At 31.8% G+C, this 16,077-nt stretch overlaps 1 protein-coding gene across 1 annotated transcript; it reads left to right on the top strand.

Moving 5' to 3' along the window:
- Window positions 1-10,695: 10,695 nt before the first annotated feature.
- Window positions 10,696-12,074, top strand: LOC145094501 (putative zinc transporter 10). Its single transcript, XM_079032669.1, has 3 exons — window positions 10,696-11,319; window positions 11,404-11,553; window positions 11,639-12,074. Exons 1-3 carry the CDS (start codon window positions 10,726-10,728, stop codon window positions 11,942-11,944), a joined length of 1,050 nt encoding a protein of 349 aa, XP_078888795.1. The 5' UTR covers window positions 10,696-10,725; the 3' UTR covers window positions 11,945-12,074.
- Window positions 12,075-16,077: the final 4,003 nt, after the last annotated feature.

A 16,077-nucleotide genomic window follows, 5' to 3' on the forward strand; every position in this document is an offset into this window, starting at 1 on the left:
GTCTAATCAAGAATAAAAACCTGTAGTTTGACACTAGCACACGATGAGAGCTTTATAACCTATCGTGTTGACATATTTCTATTTTTATGCCCATTCCAGTTAAAGTTGGCTTTTCATATGAGTTCTTAGAGTTCTCAATTAGTTGCATAACAACTTGGAAGCAATGACAGACCCTTGAGCTGCTAGGTGGCGAGAAATTAAGATTGAGTTCAGTCTATTTGTGTTTGGATTTGTCATTATCCTTGTCTTGTGACTATTGTTTTGACAATTCACATGGATAAGAACACATACACCATAAAATATAAGGGGCATAAGGTTTCTCTCCGATTCATGAAAACGCGAGGAAACACTTCCACCAAGTAGATTTGAAGCAGATGGCAAAAGGTCTAAACAATTGAGACTATGATTACGGCATCCCTTTTCATAGTTCTGAAATTGTTTAGACACACATGTGTGCTATCTAAGGAAAGGTGTATGATTTTGAGTACATGTCAAAGCTAGTGGGAGCATAAGTGTTATGCTAATAATCATCATGTTAGTGGGAGCATTATAATTATGATAAATGTTGCAAGTTAGTAATGTTAATTATAGAAAAACAAAAGTTCCATTGGGAAAAGTTGTTTTGCTATAATTAAGGGAGCGAAAATTATACTTCATTTCAAGTCTAAAAGCTTAGATTGAGGTTTTAATCAAATTTAGTCAAGGATATATATATATATATATATATATATGTTTGTGTTAGAATGGCTCAACATAAGGAAATTCTATATATGGGTACATTATTTGCGTTCTAAAATTCGATTATGATTACGACATCCCTTTTCATAATCTGAATTATGAGAACTTGGCAAATAGAAATATTGTAGTAAAGGACTGGTCTAGTATCATGTCTTTATGTGAGACATCATGAATCGTGTCCCATATGCTTCGGATATAAGATCGATTGCATGTGCTATAATATTCATCCTTTCTAAATTTTTCCAAATGTCCGGGTCATTAAGACGGGAAAAGGTCTAGAATTGGATATGACTAAACGGATTAAGCAATTGTTGAGGACAATCTAAGGTTTACCAAAGATTAGTTGCTCAGGGACAGTTGGAAGTATAGTGTTAATTGTTGGAAGGACCATATTGACATATTCTGAAAAAAGGCAACTCTTGTTCAGAAGTGATAGTCAAAATGGGAATATGGGAAGGTGGAAGTTGGTCAATAAATCTATATAAGATTAGGAAGCTTAATGCAAGAAGGATGTTTCCAAGGAGTTGATCTCCTTTGGAATGCTCTGTAATGTTTGTTGTCAAGTCTTTGTGACTTTGTGCATAATCATTACACGAGCATCAATACATATAAGTTTAGAATATAACAGATTTCGGTAAATAGCATGAATTTGGAATTCTTGCATTTACAGTAAGAAATTGGGAGAGTGAAATGAGAAACATTGGAATTATGTTCAGTCGATCCATTTCACAAAGTAAAGAACATAGATAAACATAGTGTTCATACTTGGTGTATGGCATGACTAGTGTTTAGAAAACATAGTGTACATGCTTGGAGCATGGGACAACTATTGTTTTAATTCAAGTATAAAGTTGATAGTTTGAAACAGTATGCAATGAATGATGGGTAATCAATATGGTGATAAATAAAAGGTGTTTTATTTATATTCATAAGTTTTGAGACCATATTGGATTCGATTATTCTTGTGCTTCACTTTGCATGTTTTGACTTCCAAAATAACTAGGATGTTCTTCCAGATTGACTACGTTATTCAAACCATCCACAGTCGGTCATATGTTGGAAGTAGATATGAATCACGACTGTCATGGGTTGGCTTGTAGAGGTCTAAGATGTTGGACAAAGTGGTGCTACAACACTCATGAATGCTCATAAGTTCTGAGTATTGGATTCAATCCACGCTCATTAGAATCACTTCATGGATTTTATCACGAGTGATCATGAGACGATAATATCTTATATTCTTCAAACCTAGAGATATGAGTTGTTACTATGAGTTGGTTATACATTGATCGCATGAAAACGCATTGGTAACTCGATGTTATAAAATGTGCCTTTGTGTATGATTCAACAAGTAGTAGAACAAGCCATATGAGTCGAAGTTTATCCATTCCTTTTACCTTCGGGATAAAAGTGATATATGTGGGCCCCTCAATGATTTAATGATGATACATGTGAATGTTTGGCCAAGCCAGGACTGATTTGATTTTTTCAATCAGTCAGTCATCATAAATCGGAAATCGGGAAACAACAAATGGACAGAGAGAATGATTTATAATCCATGTCTCAGTATCTAGAATGGAGGAATATATGATCTCTTATCTAATGGACAAGTCATTGACAAAGGTTAGAGTTCATCGGCAGGGTTAGAGTTCAACAGAAGCTTTTGAGAGCTACGATTGCTAGTCGGGTTATGAAGTCATACTTGCAATAATAGTTTTAGACTTATCCAAGTGGGAGACCGTTGGATTAATGTCTAAGTCTATAACTATAATTGGTAAGTCCTAACCCGACCCGGCATGGTCCATTTGGGTTGCATGACATCGGGACAATTAGATTGACAAGATGAGGAAAAAGGATACTAGTGATTTATATTAATATATTATAAGTTCTAATATATTAATATATAATCATATTATTTAATTAGTATTGATCAAGAATTAATTTATAATTAATCAAGTGATCAAAAAAGGAACTAATTAAATATGGACTCTTAGATATATATATATATATATATATATATATATATATATATGTGTGTGTGTGTGTGTGATGGGCCAAGTTCATTTAGGTTGGGCTAAGCTTTCATGGATAGTCCATGGAGTGTTTAACCCATGTATCATATGAAATGAAAGGTCATGGGTATTAGGGTTTAACCTTAATCTCCACACTATATAAAGATGTCCTTGGTTGGTGAAATTAGCACTACTGTGTGTACACAAAAGGGCAAGTCCAATTTCACTAGAGAGAACAAAAGTATCCTTATTCTCAAGGTTAGTCCAAGTGTTCATGGTGTTGTGTGAACCATTTGAGGTGTTGCACTTGGGGCACTAGACACTTAAGCTTCATGAAGACAAGTTACAACAAAGAGGTATGTATTCTAACTTGTAATATTACTATGTATCAATGTTTTGGTATGCTAGTTAGGATAATACCTTGGATATTCTTATTTGCATGTATAATAGAGAAAACATAGATCCAAGGTATTTAGGGTTGATTAGTAGCTAAGTGTAGGCAGGGCCCGTATCTTCACATTATCTGAGTATGATTATGAATCAGTAGATTATGTTATACTTGTTATTTGCATGATACTTGTATGTATGTTTAGATAGCAGGGTGTGGGCGGGGGTCCATATCCTCCAGATAGAGGAGCGTGGGCAAGGCCCGTACCTCCTAGCCAGTTGAGTATGGGCGAGGCTCATATCCCATAGGTAGTTGAGTGTGGGCGAGGCCCATATCTCATAGTCAGCCGAGTATAGGCAGGGGGGGCGTATCTCTTTGAGTGTGGGCGAGACCCGTATCTCCTAACTACATGTTATATGTTATATTATATGTATGGTATGTTGTAGTTTGGGAGACTCACTAAGCTTCGTGCTTACAGTTTTCAGTTTTGGTTTCAGGTGCTTCTGGTAGCAAAGGGAAGAGCTCGGGATGACTGCATTGGACACACCACAACGTTTAGCCTGGAAGGATTTACTCTAATGTTTTGATATATGATTTGGATACAATGTTTTGAGATATTACCACTTATGTTTTTATGTGATGATTGGATTACTATGATTTTATAATGAAATTTTTGGACTGTAATTTTGGGGTGTTTCATTCAGATTGTGTAATAGCAAGTAGTAAATGAAAAGTGACACGATGGTTTACAAGGAAAGCCCTTGATCCTTGTTAGGATCTCCGGCATAAAACCGTGGGAGGTGATAATAATCACCTGCATTGATGATTTTATTGATACAAAGTAAAGATTACATTGAGTTCTTAGTAAGAATGAGTAAAGATTTCATAGAGTAAGCATGAGCTAAAGAACAGTGTGTCGTGTGCAGATTACAAGTGTCAATTTATATTCTAACTTAGCCAACAAGATGTCCGCTATTCACGGGATCTTCTATGACCAGTTTCACGAACGTTATTTGACCAAGTATTCTAGGTCTTTAGCATAGTTGAGATGATTCTTCGTTAAGAATTCGTCTTCTCTTGACTACTTCTGCACACGTGTTAGTTATAGACAAAATATGATCGTTATAAATATTGATAAAAATAATAATGGCAATTAACCGGGATCCTAATATAGCCAAGGATCCTGGATATTTGAGGATCATGGATATAGTAAGGATCTTGGTCCCAATAGACATCATTCTAAAGTACTTGGGTAATTCATGTTTTGGCCACCAAACTTCACTAGTATTTAAAGGGGTTATCGGCGTACCAACATAAATTCAAATGTAGGACTTCTAAAATATTTATTTGAAAATCAAATATCATATTTACTAATGGACTTATTTTAAAACTCTTGATGAGATTTATGAATAGTTGTAAATTTTTGTCACTTCATTCTTATTTTCAATGTTTAACATTTAAAAGTTCATATCTAAAACTTTGGATGATTTGGTGTAATACAAATAGTGTAATACAAAATCTATTTTATCGATATTATTTATTAATCACTCATTCAAAACATTTTATTTCTTTTTTATCCTAAAAATATTATCGGATACTAGAAAATAAATATTAAATAGTATTTCAATTATATTAATCTTATAATATTTATTGGTTAGTATAAAACTAAAAACAAAATTTAAAGAAGTTTGGACTATATATTAGATATCAAAATATCAATGTACTTTGTTAATATAAAAAACATGAGTAAAAACGAAAATTGCATCATATTTATAATTTTTACCTATAATTATTATAACCGTATAACTGCATTCTTGTAACAATACCCATGATTACACCTAATTTATTACATAAAAAGTACATTTATTTAAATTTGTTAGTTCGTTTGGTTAACTCAATCATTTCTGGTATGTTTTGTTAACTTAATCCTTTTATTTGTGTGGTTCGTTTGTACCTAAACGTAAAAACACATCCGCCGTTGTAACTTCGCCTTGACCTCATCATCATGTCTCTAGACCCCGATTTCTTCATCGCTCTTCCAACACCGTACAACCCTTTTATTACATGTGATTTTAATTAATGTAATTAACTGAATACCGCAATATACTCTATATAACCTAAAACCAAACAATTATATTAACAAAAGTATCATTAGAGTGCCATGAACAATGCAGCAGGAAGTTGACCAACTAACATCTCAAAGTCGTACCTTATAAAAAAACATTCCGTATTTCTATATGTACAACCACATGATGTCACAAGCTTTATATATATATATATATATATATATATATATATATATATATATATATATATATATATATATATATAGAGAGAGAGAGAGAGAGAGAGAGAGAGATAGGTTAAAATATTTAAACTAATTATTATGTTATTGTATGCATAAATATGGGCCAATAAAATAAATAAATAAATAAATAAGGGTAAATAGGTAATTTGATAATTAGTTTTCACAAATAATATCTTATAATTATGGTAACCACTGACTTCAGCTACCTAGGGTTTCTCTATCCATCGACTTTTTAAAACCACCATCTACCTAAGTCCGCTAAGTGCTGAAGCAAGAAGCGGGAAGGTGTATCAATTGCTTGTCACCGGCAGATCTTGTCGACACTAAAATCACGCCCCTTCTCTTCCAGTCGTCATTGACTCTTCCAGTCGTCATTGACTCATTACCTCCATAATCAATAGCAAGCAGCGACCAGCAAGGCAACAACCACCGTTTGGCCCATCGCATATTTGCAGGTGCAGGTCAAAATCAACGAGAATAGGCATGCCTTCCTTCACCTCTTGCAAAATTGATCGACATGAGCCAAGGAAATAAGAAAAAAACGGCAGCTCTCCTTGTGTACCTTCTTCGGTTCTTCATGTTCTTGTTTTAACAATCATGTCCCCAAAAACCGATATGGCTCTTGTTCTGTCTCCAACTTTTATCGACGCCACACACACAAGAATAAATCACAGGTATCAATATTAAACTCAAAATTGGATCTTTTCTCTTCTTTAACCGATCACACCCTTCTTTCTCTTCTTGTTTCTTGAAACCGATCATAGGTTCCTGTTGATCTAGAGTGAAATAACAAGCCACTAGTTGACTCTTCACTCTTCAAATACACTGTTGAAAACTGATTTTCTTATTTTCTGATTTCTTATTGATCCATCCCAAACAAAATCCCCAATAAAAATGTACGAAATTAGGAATCTTCTGTTGGATGATTCAAAAATACAGTATTGAATGATGACATTGAATGAAACATTTGCAAAATTGCTTACATTTACAAGCTCCAAGGCATAGATTAACGATAACTTGATAGAAACGAATGTAAGGTACAATGGTTTTCTGATAGACTCGATGTGTTTAGGTTTATTGGGAATTTGTTCTGATTGTCTAATTTTTACAGGAAAATTGTAAGTTGTTTTGATGCACACCAAGCGCTTGCTAAAATGCTTCAACTGAATGATATTTCTTTGTTTATAGTATTCTATCAGAAAAGAACGTTTTTTTTATGATAATCATGAACATATTCTGTTAGAATTCCCCGAATTAATATAATTATTGGTAAATGAATTCCAATTCAATCAGAATGGAATCACGAATTCCAATTATGCTGGAATGGAATATGGATATTTTCTCACTAATTTATTCATTGGATTTGTTTCCGCAGAAGTTGATGCTTGAAGAACGGACCACGAAATTTGAACGACGCCTCTTAGCAACATTATTCTTTTAGAATAAATTAGTGTATTTGTTAGATTTTAATGTTTTTTTTCCTGAATTGAAAGTTTTTTAGTTTTATTTTTAACAATAAATGTAATCCTTAGCAATTATTATATGTATTTTATAAGAATTAATATAATTTTTGTTTTAATTCTTCAATTGTTGGTTCGAGAATTTGTTATTCTACAAGAAATATGTTCAAGAATATTTTTATTATTTTATGGTTCTAGAATATTTTTATTTTTGAACATACTCAAACATATTCTGCCAGAATGTCCGAATTAAAAATCTTATAATTTGTAAAATCGGATTTTTAAAATTAATAGAATCAATGATCCCTTAAAATATGCAAATTTCATTTATTAAATCTATATTAATTGACTAAAATACCATTCTAGTTAAATTAAACGGTATTTTTTGATTATTTTTAATTCAATAATATGTATTAATCACCTTTTAAAATAAGTAAAATGATTGGCCCATATTTATGTATATAATAACACAATAATTACTTTGAATACAATAACCTAAGTCGATATATATATATATATATATATATATATATATATATATATATATATATATATATATATAGTGTTATATGGGTTTAGGTTATTTTTGGTCATTTAACTATTTTTAAGTTTTAAATGGTTATCAAATTTTTGACTTTGCACTCAATTAGTCACTTAATTTTGGTTTGGTCACTTAACTTTTAGATTTGTGCTTATTTAGTCACTTAACTTTTAAAATTGTATTCATTTAGTCACTAAACTTTTAAAAAAATTTTAAAGTTTAGTTATTAAATGAGCACAATTTTAAAAGTTGGGTGATTAAATGTGACCAAATCAAAAGTTAAGTGACTAAATGAGCACAAAGCCAAAAGTTTGATGATATTTTAAAACTTAAAAAGAGTTAAGTGACCAAATGAACACAAAATCAAAAGTTAAATAACCAAAAATGACCTAAACCCTATATATATATATATATATATATATATATATATATATATATATATATATATATATATATATATATATATATAACCTTTTACGAACAAATATTTTCCCGCGAATCCTATGAACTTTTATGTGTGATTTTTTTTAAAATGACTTGAGGCATTAAGTTAGTCATATATAAGTGTATTCGCAAAACAAAATTTCAAAAAAATATGTATATATGAAAATTATTTTTGACAAACATATCTACTTCTGATGTTTGTGTATATATATACTTTTCATATGTGTACATTTTTTTCGAGATTTTTTTTTTCGAATGCATTTATATATGACTTACTTAATGACTTAAGTCACTTTTTAAAGAAAAAATCATACGAAAAAATTTGTAGGGTTCGTAGAAAAATATTGGTTCGTAAAACTAGGTTCGAAAATTTGAACATTTATTTTTTAAAAGTATCAAAAATGATTTCGAAAAAAGGTGTGTGTGTGTTTTAAACTAGATTCAAAACAAGAACAATTATGATTTATTAAAAGTATAAAAATTGATACTCTTTGACAGATCAACATATCATAAATGTTGGTGATTAACTTCTATGATTTTAATTTGAACGTTTATTTCTTAAAAGTATCAAAAATTTGAATGTTTATTTTGGTTCGGGCACCTTACCAAAAATATAGGAACAACATAATTTGTTAATAAACAAGCATAAACAAAAAAAACTCATATATTTATTTGTATGTTTACATTCATTGGTTCAATTAATTTAAATGAACGAATATAAACAATATTTTATTAATATTTGTTCGATTTGTTAAAAGCCTAAACCAAACAATATTTTATTTATGTGTTAGATTTTGGAGATGAATAAGCATATTTGTGTTAAAGCGAAATTGGAGCATTATTATTTCTTGTTGTTATTTCTAAGGTTGCCTTGGGGGGAGGGGGAGGGGCGGAGGAACCTTAGATGGCAAGGTTTTGTGGACTTGCTTGGTTTAGCCTCTTTGTCTTCGGTTGCGGATAGGTATTTGTGGTCTGTGGACTTGCTTGGTTTAGCCTCTTTGTCTTTGGTTGCAGATAGGTATGTGTGGTCTTTAGCAGGTGATGGATTGTTTTTTGTGTCTTTAGCGCGCGTGTTTTTGGATGATAAGATATTGCCTATGTCTTCTTGCCCCACAAGGTGGTGTATGGTGATCCATATTAAGGTTAATGTGCTTGCTTTGAGGTTGTCGTTGGATAAGCTTCCAATGAGAGTTAATCTTGATAGGTGTGGGTTGGATGTGCCTTCTTTACAGTTGTATTTGTGATTCAACTTTGAAAAGTACAAATCATTTGTTTTTCTCTTGTCACTTTGCAACGGAGTTACGGAAGCAGATTTTTTATTGGTGGGGCCTTAGATCATCTCTAACCCACCTCCACCCCCCCTAAGAATGGAGTAAAAATTCAGTAAATGTTGTTTAATCTCCAACCCTACTATATTTTTTACCATATTTTTACTCAAAAAATTATATTTCATTCTTCCAACTTACATAAATTATCAAACACATCTCTTCTACTAATTTAGTTTTAACAAATATATAATCTATATTTTTTTCATTACAATAATATTCAATAAACAGGATTATATTTATAATACATTTATAAATAAATATTATACATGCATTTATAAAAAGAAATATTATACATGCTTTTGTAAATACGTTATCGTGTTTCATTATTTTAATATGTATTTAAATTTTTATATGAATTCGATAAATAAAAATTAAATTTTATATTTATAATTTATTATATAACAAAATATTATGAATATTAAATATTATATTTAATTAAAACTAATAGATAAAATAAACTAGAAATATATAAATATATAAAACAAGGTTTAAACCCGACAACTGAGACTTCATCCCCATATTTGGATAAATGAATAGTGTTACTCCATATATGAGGTAATACTATTCATATCTCCAAATATAGGAAAAAAAATAGGGTATGGTTGAACAAGAATGAACGAGAAAATAAAAGAAAAAAAATGACATTTAAGGCATTTTTAGGGCATCTCCAACCCACCCTCACATGCCAGTTTATCTCCAATTTCTCCTCATTCTTCTCCAACCTACCTCATTTCTTCTCTTAGTTTTCGATTTTAGTCCATTTTTTTTATATATTTAATTATTTATATATTTATAGTTTATTTTATCTATTAGATTTAATTTAAATATAATATTTTATGTTTATAATATTTTTTATATAATAAATTATATTAATTATTCATAAATATAAAATTTATTTTTATTTATCAATTTCATATAAAAGTTAAATACATATTAAAATCATGAAGCACGATAACATATTTATTTATAAGTGCATTATAAATATAATCTTATTTATTTAATATTATTGCAATGAAAGAAAATAAATTATATATTTATTAAAATACATTAATAGAAGAATATGTTTGACAATCTATATAAATTGAAACAATGAAATATATAATACAATATATTAGAAATAATTTTTAAGATAAAAAAAAGGCTAAAGAAATAGAATATAATTGGACAAAAAGAGTTAGCCGTAGTTTTGCCTAATTTTCTAGAAACACCTTTTCCATTTTGACTTCACCTTGACCTCATCATCTTACATCCCGAATCTCTTCATCCCTCTTCCAACACCGTACAATCCTTTTATTATATGAGGTTTTAATTAATTAATCATGAATTAAATACTCAATATACTTTTATATGACCTAAATATTTATGTTAACAAAAGTACCATTAGAGTGCCATGAAAAATGCACCAGGAAGCTGACCCAACAACATATTAATGTCGTATATCATCTATATATAGCAACCTCTCTCAAACATATATCCTAAACAGTTTTCTAGAAATCTTGAATAACCATGGCTTCCATTTCAAAAATGGTCTCAATTTTCATTATCGTCATTGCACTTTTATGCACCAAAGCCTTTTCACAATGTGAAGATGAAACAAATAACCCTTGTAATAACAAATCCAAGGCTTTATCCTTGAAGATCATCGGCATCGCTACAATCCTTGTCACTAGCATCATCGGAGTATGTCTACCTCTTATCACTCGTTCCATCCCTGCCCTTAGCCCAGATCGTAGCCTTTTTGTTATTGTTAAAGCTTTTGCTTCCGGCATCATTTTGGCCACCGGATTTATGCATGTCTTGCCGGATTCTTTTGACATGTTAAGGTCTACTTGCTTGTCAGATAACCCCTGGCATAAGTTTCCATTTACAGGCTTTGTTGCTATGTTATCTACTATTTTCACACTCATGGTCGACTCCATGGCTACAAGCATGTATACTACCAAGAACAACGCAATATCAGCCGAAGGTGGTGAGCCAGTCGCTGGAGACCACGAGATGGCTGTGGCAGGTGGTAGTGGCGCCGCGCATTTCCATGGACACCATCACGGCCAAAAGGGCCCAATAGGAGCACAGCTTCTTCGTTATCGTGTTGTTGCCATGGTAAGTTTTTTACGAAAATCCAAATACCATAGTTGTATATATTATTTTATAACAAACAAATCATCGGTCATTATGTAACTTTAGGTGCTAGAACTTGGAATAGTTGTTCACTCGATAGTGATTGGACTTGGAGTTGGGGCCTCAAATGACGTATGCACAATTAAGCCGCTGGTGGCAGCTCTTTGTTTCCATCAAATGTTTGAAGGCATGGGACTTGGTGGTTGCATTCTTCAGGTATATTATTTGTTCATTATGCAAAATAGAATTTATTCTTTTTATAAGTTAGTCGAGATATCTATAGCTTCGTGAATGGTAACAGGCAGAGTACAAGCCGTTGAAGAAAGCATTAATGGTTTTCTTCTTTTCGATAACGACTCCATTTGGTATTGCTCTTGGGATCGGGTTGGCAAAGACATACAAAGAGAATAGCCCGAGTGCCCTTATTACTGTGGGATTACTCAATGCTTCGTCTGCTGGACTACTTATCTACATGGCGTTGGTTGATCTTCTTGCTGCTGATTTCATGGGTTCGAAGCTTCAAGGAAGCATTAAGCTTCAAATTAAATCTTTCGCCGCCGTCTTGCTTGGCGCCGGCGGGATGTCTCTCATGGCTAAATGGGCTTAAAACCCATATATCATTTAAATTGAGTGTGAAATAGAAATAAGTTTAATCACGTGGCCAATGTCCTGATTTTCCTAATTATGTGTTTTGTAATTGTTAATGATCAACCAAGAATTTATATTTAAGAAAATGTTGTGGAATCCTCAGTTATATAAAATTACAATTAACACAAAGAAAAGACTTTCACGCATCGTTTTTAGCAACACGTAAAAATTTGTTGGTAATTGGTACAGCGACGACGGATTGTCCATCCATCGAAAGTTACTGGATTTTTTTTACATAATTGACTTTTAGTGGGAGGGATTGGTGTGTTGATAAATGTTTATTTCTTTAATAAACCTAGGGTTGATATACATAGATAACTCACATATAAAGTTGGAACCAAAGAACATTTTTTCCGACGAAATTTAAGAAAAAAACACTACCAATATTATAAATAGCATTTAGAAAATCCGTTTGAAAAAAAAAAACATAAAAACAAATTATTTTGGTAATACGTATATATAGATATTTTGAGAATATAGTATATATGCAAATGAAAAATATGTATATATGCGCATCTAAAACGTTACTTTTTTTTTTTTTTTTTTTTTTTTTATGGTTTTAGCTACACCAAGATTCTGGATGTTAGTAAAACACTAGAACCCAATGACGAATGCTATAGTTTTCCTCAAAAAAGATCCTTACTATTTCTTCATGTAATTCATCATGATGAGGATCAAGATTGTGCAGATCGAGTATTTATATTCAAAGATATAGAGTATTCATTAAACTCAAATAATGGTATAAATTTATGATAGAGTAAAATACAGGAATAGTCCCTATGGTTTGGGGTAATTTGCAAGTTTGGTCTTTAACTTATTTTTTTAATTTGAAATCCTGTCTTACTTAAAAAGACAATTTTATCATTGATTTTTAATTTATTTAAATAAGGTGGGGTAGGTAAGATAAGGTAAGATGGAGGTGGAGGTTGGGTTAGGGTGTGTTTATTTAAATAAATTAAAAAATCAAAGACAAAATAGTCTTTTTAAGTAAGACAGGGACCAAACGCGCAACAAAAACAAACAATAGGACCTTCCAAGTTAAAAAAATAAGTTAAGAACCAAACATACAAATTACCCCAAATTATAGAGACAATTCGTGTAATAATTCATCAAATATATAATACCCACATTAATAGTTAGTACTTTATAATAAAATAACCTTTATTATTGTAGATTCTAACAATCTCTCACTTGAATATTACATGCTTGACATTGTATTATAAATTCTTTAGGTTCACTGGTATTCATGTTTAAGTTATTTTCTTTAAAATAATATGGTTTGTTTTATGCATAAATATCGAACTAATGTTCCTTTGTTCATATACTTGAAGGGCGACTAAACCAACACGATCATTAATTATACCTACACACTTGACGATGGATCAAAATTAGATTAAAAATTGTGTCCAATGTTACCTTACACATGTCTATTTTTAATTGGCACAACTAAATTCTTTAGTGATGCCAATTCTTTATACATGAAATAGTGTATGCGTTAAGCACTTATAATGTATACGCTAGCATTTGATTTGTTCCTATTTGTTATATAAAAAAATTTCCATAATGAACTTTCTTATTGACAACTAGAAACTTGATATCGATAAATTTCGACTTCATCGAGCTACTATTATTATTAGAGTAAAGTAGATAAATTGCTTTCACAATAAATCTTTAATGACTTGACAAGCCATGAGTTCAACTACTATGTTAAAAGAAGCTATAAGTGTCTATTTAGCAAACTTCCTTGATATAGTTCCTCCAACTAACATAGCGTGATATAAAGTGTATGTTGTATTATTGGTTTCCAACAAAGTTTGATTTAGAGAAACCAAGGACCTCCAAAATCTCTTATTTTTCATAAGTTGGCATATGTTTGGTTTTCTATGATAACACATTATATATATTTTTTCCTCCTTTTAGTGTTATATACATAGATTGTTTTATATTTGCAAGTTCAAGAGGATAGATGCTTAAGTGTACATAAGACTTGCCACTCCTGAAGCATACATTATCTTTTTATCTCATTCCTTTCAATGTCATTTTGGGACATTGCTTTAAATTGATTATGTCTCCTTTATCGATAATGTGTCTCATGGTGTACTATCTTCCATGTCAAATCTACGTATATATTTATAGATACAACAATACAAGAATAGCTTGAAAGAGGTCTCTTATTAACTTGATTCTAAATACAAAAGAGGCATTGCTAAGATCTTTCGTTTCAAAACTATTTGTCATATTTTTCGAGTAGTATACGTATATCGTTACTTACAAGAAGAATGACGTAGACGTATAATAAAATAAATACATATTTACTCACACTTAACTTGTGACATACACAATCATCAACAAAGTTTTCCTCAAAACCGTACGAGGTGATAATTTGATAAAACAAGCGATACCATTGATGGGAATGTTGGGCTATGAAGTTTTGTCCAACATGGAGCATTGAGATCATAATGGAGCACTTGAGGGTCATGGAGCATGCGACAAAGGAACGGATCTTCTAAGAAAGGAATGGAACATTAGACAAAGGAACGGATCAAGTGACAAAGGAACGGATCTTCCAAAAGGTGGTTTGGAGCAAATTGGAGTGGTTTGGAGCAACTTGGAGCAACCTTGAGCACTTGGAGCAAGTGGGAGCAACTTGGAGAACTTGGACCAACATGGAGCAATAGGGAATATCATGTTGCACCATGTAGAAGGAAGTTGCAACATGCTTGGGGATGTTGCACCAAATGATAACATGATGCACCACCATGTCTGAAATTGCGCCAAGGTGATGTTGAGCCAAGGAGATGCTAAGCCATGAAGATGATGTTGCTCCATCAAGAAGGGAATTTGCATCATGGAGGAGATGTTGCACCATCTTCGACCATCTTGCTACATAATATGCCATCTCGATTCCTTTGTTGTGCTATGTTGATCCACGTATGCTTAGAATACGATCATGCTCAAGAAATAAACCATGTTGTGCTACCATGATAGATGTTGGACCATTAGTGGTCATGATGCTCCACATGTGCATCATGTGTTGGATAAGGTGTCTAAGTCCATAACTATATTTGAGATGTACTTGACCCGACCCGGCATGATCTATTTGGGTTGCACTTCACCTGAACAATTTATATGGATAATCTTTTTAGAATAGTATAAGTTATGGTTTATTAATATATTATAAGTTCTAATATATTAATATGAAATCATATTATTTAATTAGTCTTTATCTAAAATTAATTTAGAATTAATTTAGTGATCAAAAGGGTGACTAATTAAATATGGACTCTTGTATTTATATAATGTGGGCTAATGCTTATTTAGAATGGGCTAGGCTTGCATGGTAAGTCCATGGATAGTCCATGGAGCTTTAACCCATGGATCTCATGGAAATGAAAGGTCATGGGTATTAGGGTTTACATGGATGTAACCCTAATCCACCACACTATATAAAGGAGTCTTTGGCACTAGTTTTGTGTGAGAACTAAGGGTGGCCGATTTCTAGAAGTGTTCTACTACTTTCTCAAGTTTCCAAGGTTTGTGGTGATTTGTGACTTCCATTTGAGGCATCCACATTATTGGTGCTAGGCTCTCAAAATCCAAGCAATCAACCACTACCAAAAGGTATGTAACTCTACTAGCTTTTTATGTTACAAAGTTCCCCATGCCATGCTAGTTAGGTTAAGAACCTTAGAAAAACAAATTTGCATGTATCTTAGTAAAACATAGATCCAAGGTTTCTAGGGTTGCATGTACAACTTAGGAGTGTTAGAATGCTCAGAACCCATCATCATGTTGCTCCATTATGGTCAAGGAGGCCCATAATATGTGTTGATGATGTTCATGGTTTGTATGACATGGAAGAATGTTCTAAAAGATGTTGCATTGAGGAATATGATTGGTTGTTAGCATTTCTGGGCATATGGTTAATGGGCTTAGCCCATTAGGGTTTTAAGTCTGATCCAAGTATAAATAGGCTAATACCCCTATCACTGTAAATTGGTAGATTTTTGTGAGAGTTCAATGTGAGATACAATTTTGAGTGCTTGTAATAGTTCCAGAAAGTTAATAAAATCTTCTCTCTCTCTCTCTCTC

This window comes from Lactuca serriola, chromosome 3 (genome assembly GCF_051521515.1).
Source record: "Lactuca serriola cultivar US96UC23 chromosome 3, Lser_US96UC23_V15, whole genome shotgun sequence".
Taxonomy (NCBI): domain Eukaryota; kingdom Viridiplantae; phylum Streptophyta; class Magnoliopsida; order Asterales; family Asteraceae; genus Lactuca; species Lactuca serriola.

Bases quoted from the DNA above. Each gene is read 5' to 3' on its own strand.
- LOC145094501 (XM_079032669.1), top strand. From the start codon at position 10,726: ATGGCTTCCATTTCAAAAATGGTCTCAATTTTCATTATCGTCATTGCA. The intron at 11,320-11,403 runs GTAAGTTTTTTA...ATGTAACTTTAG, and splicing joins GTTATCGTGTTGTTGCCATG to GTGCTAGAACTTGGAATAGT. The intron at 11,554-11,638 runs GTATATTATTTG...GAATGGTAACAG, and splicing joins TTGGTGGTTGCATTCTTCAG to GCAGAGTACAAGCCGTTGAA.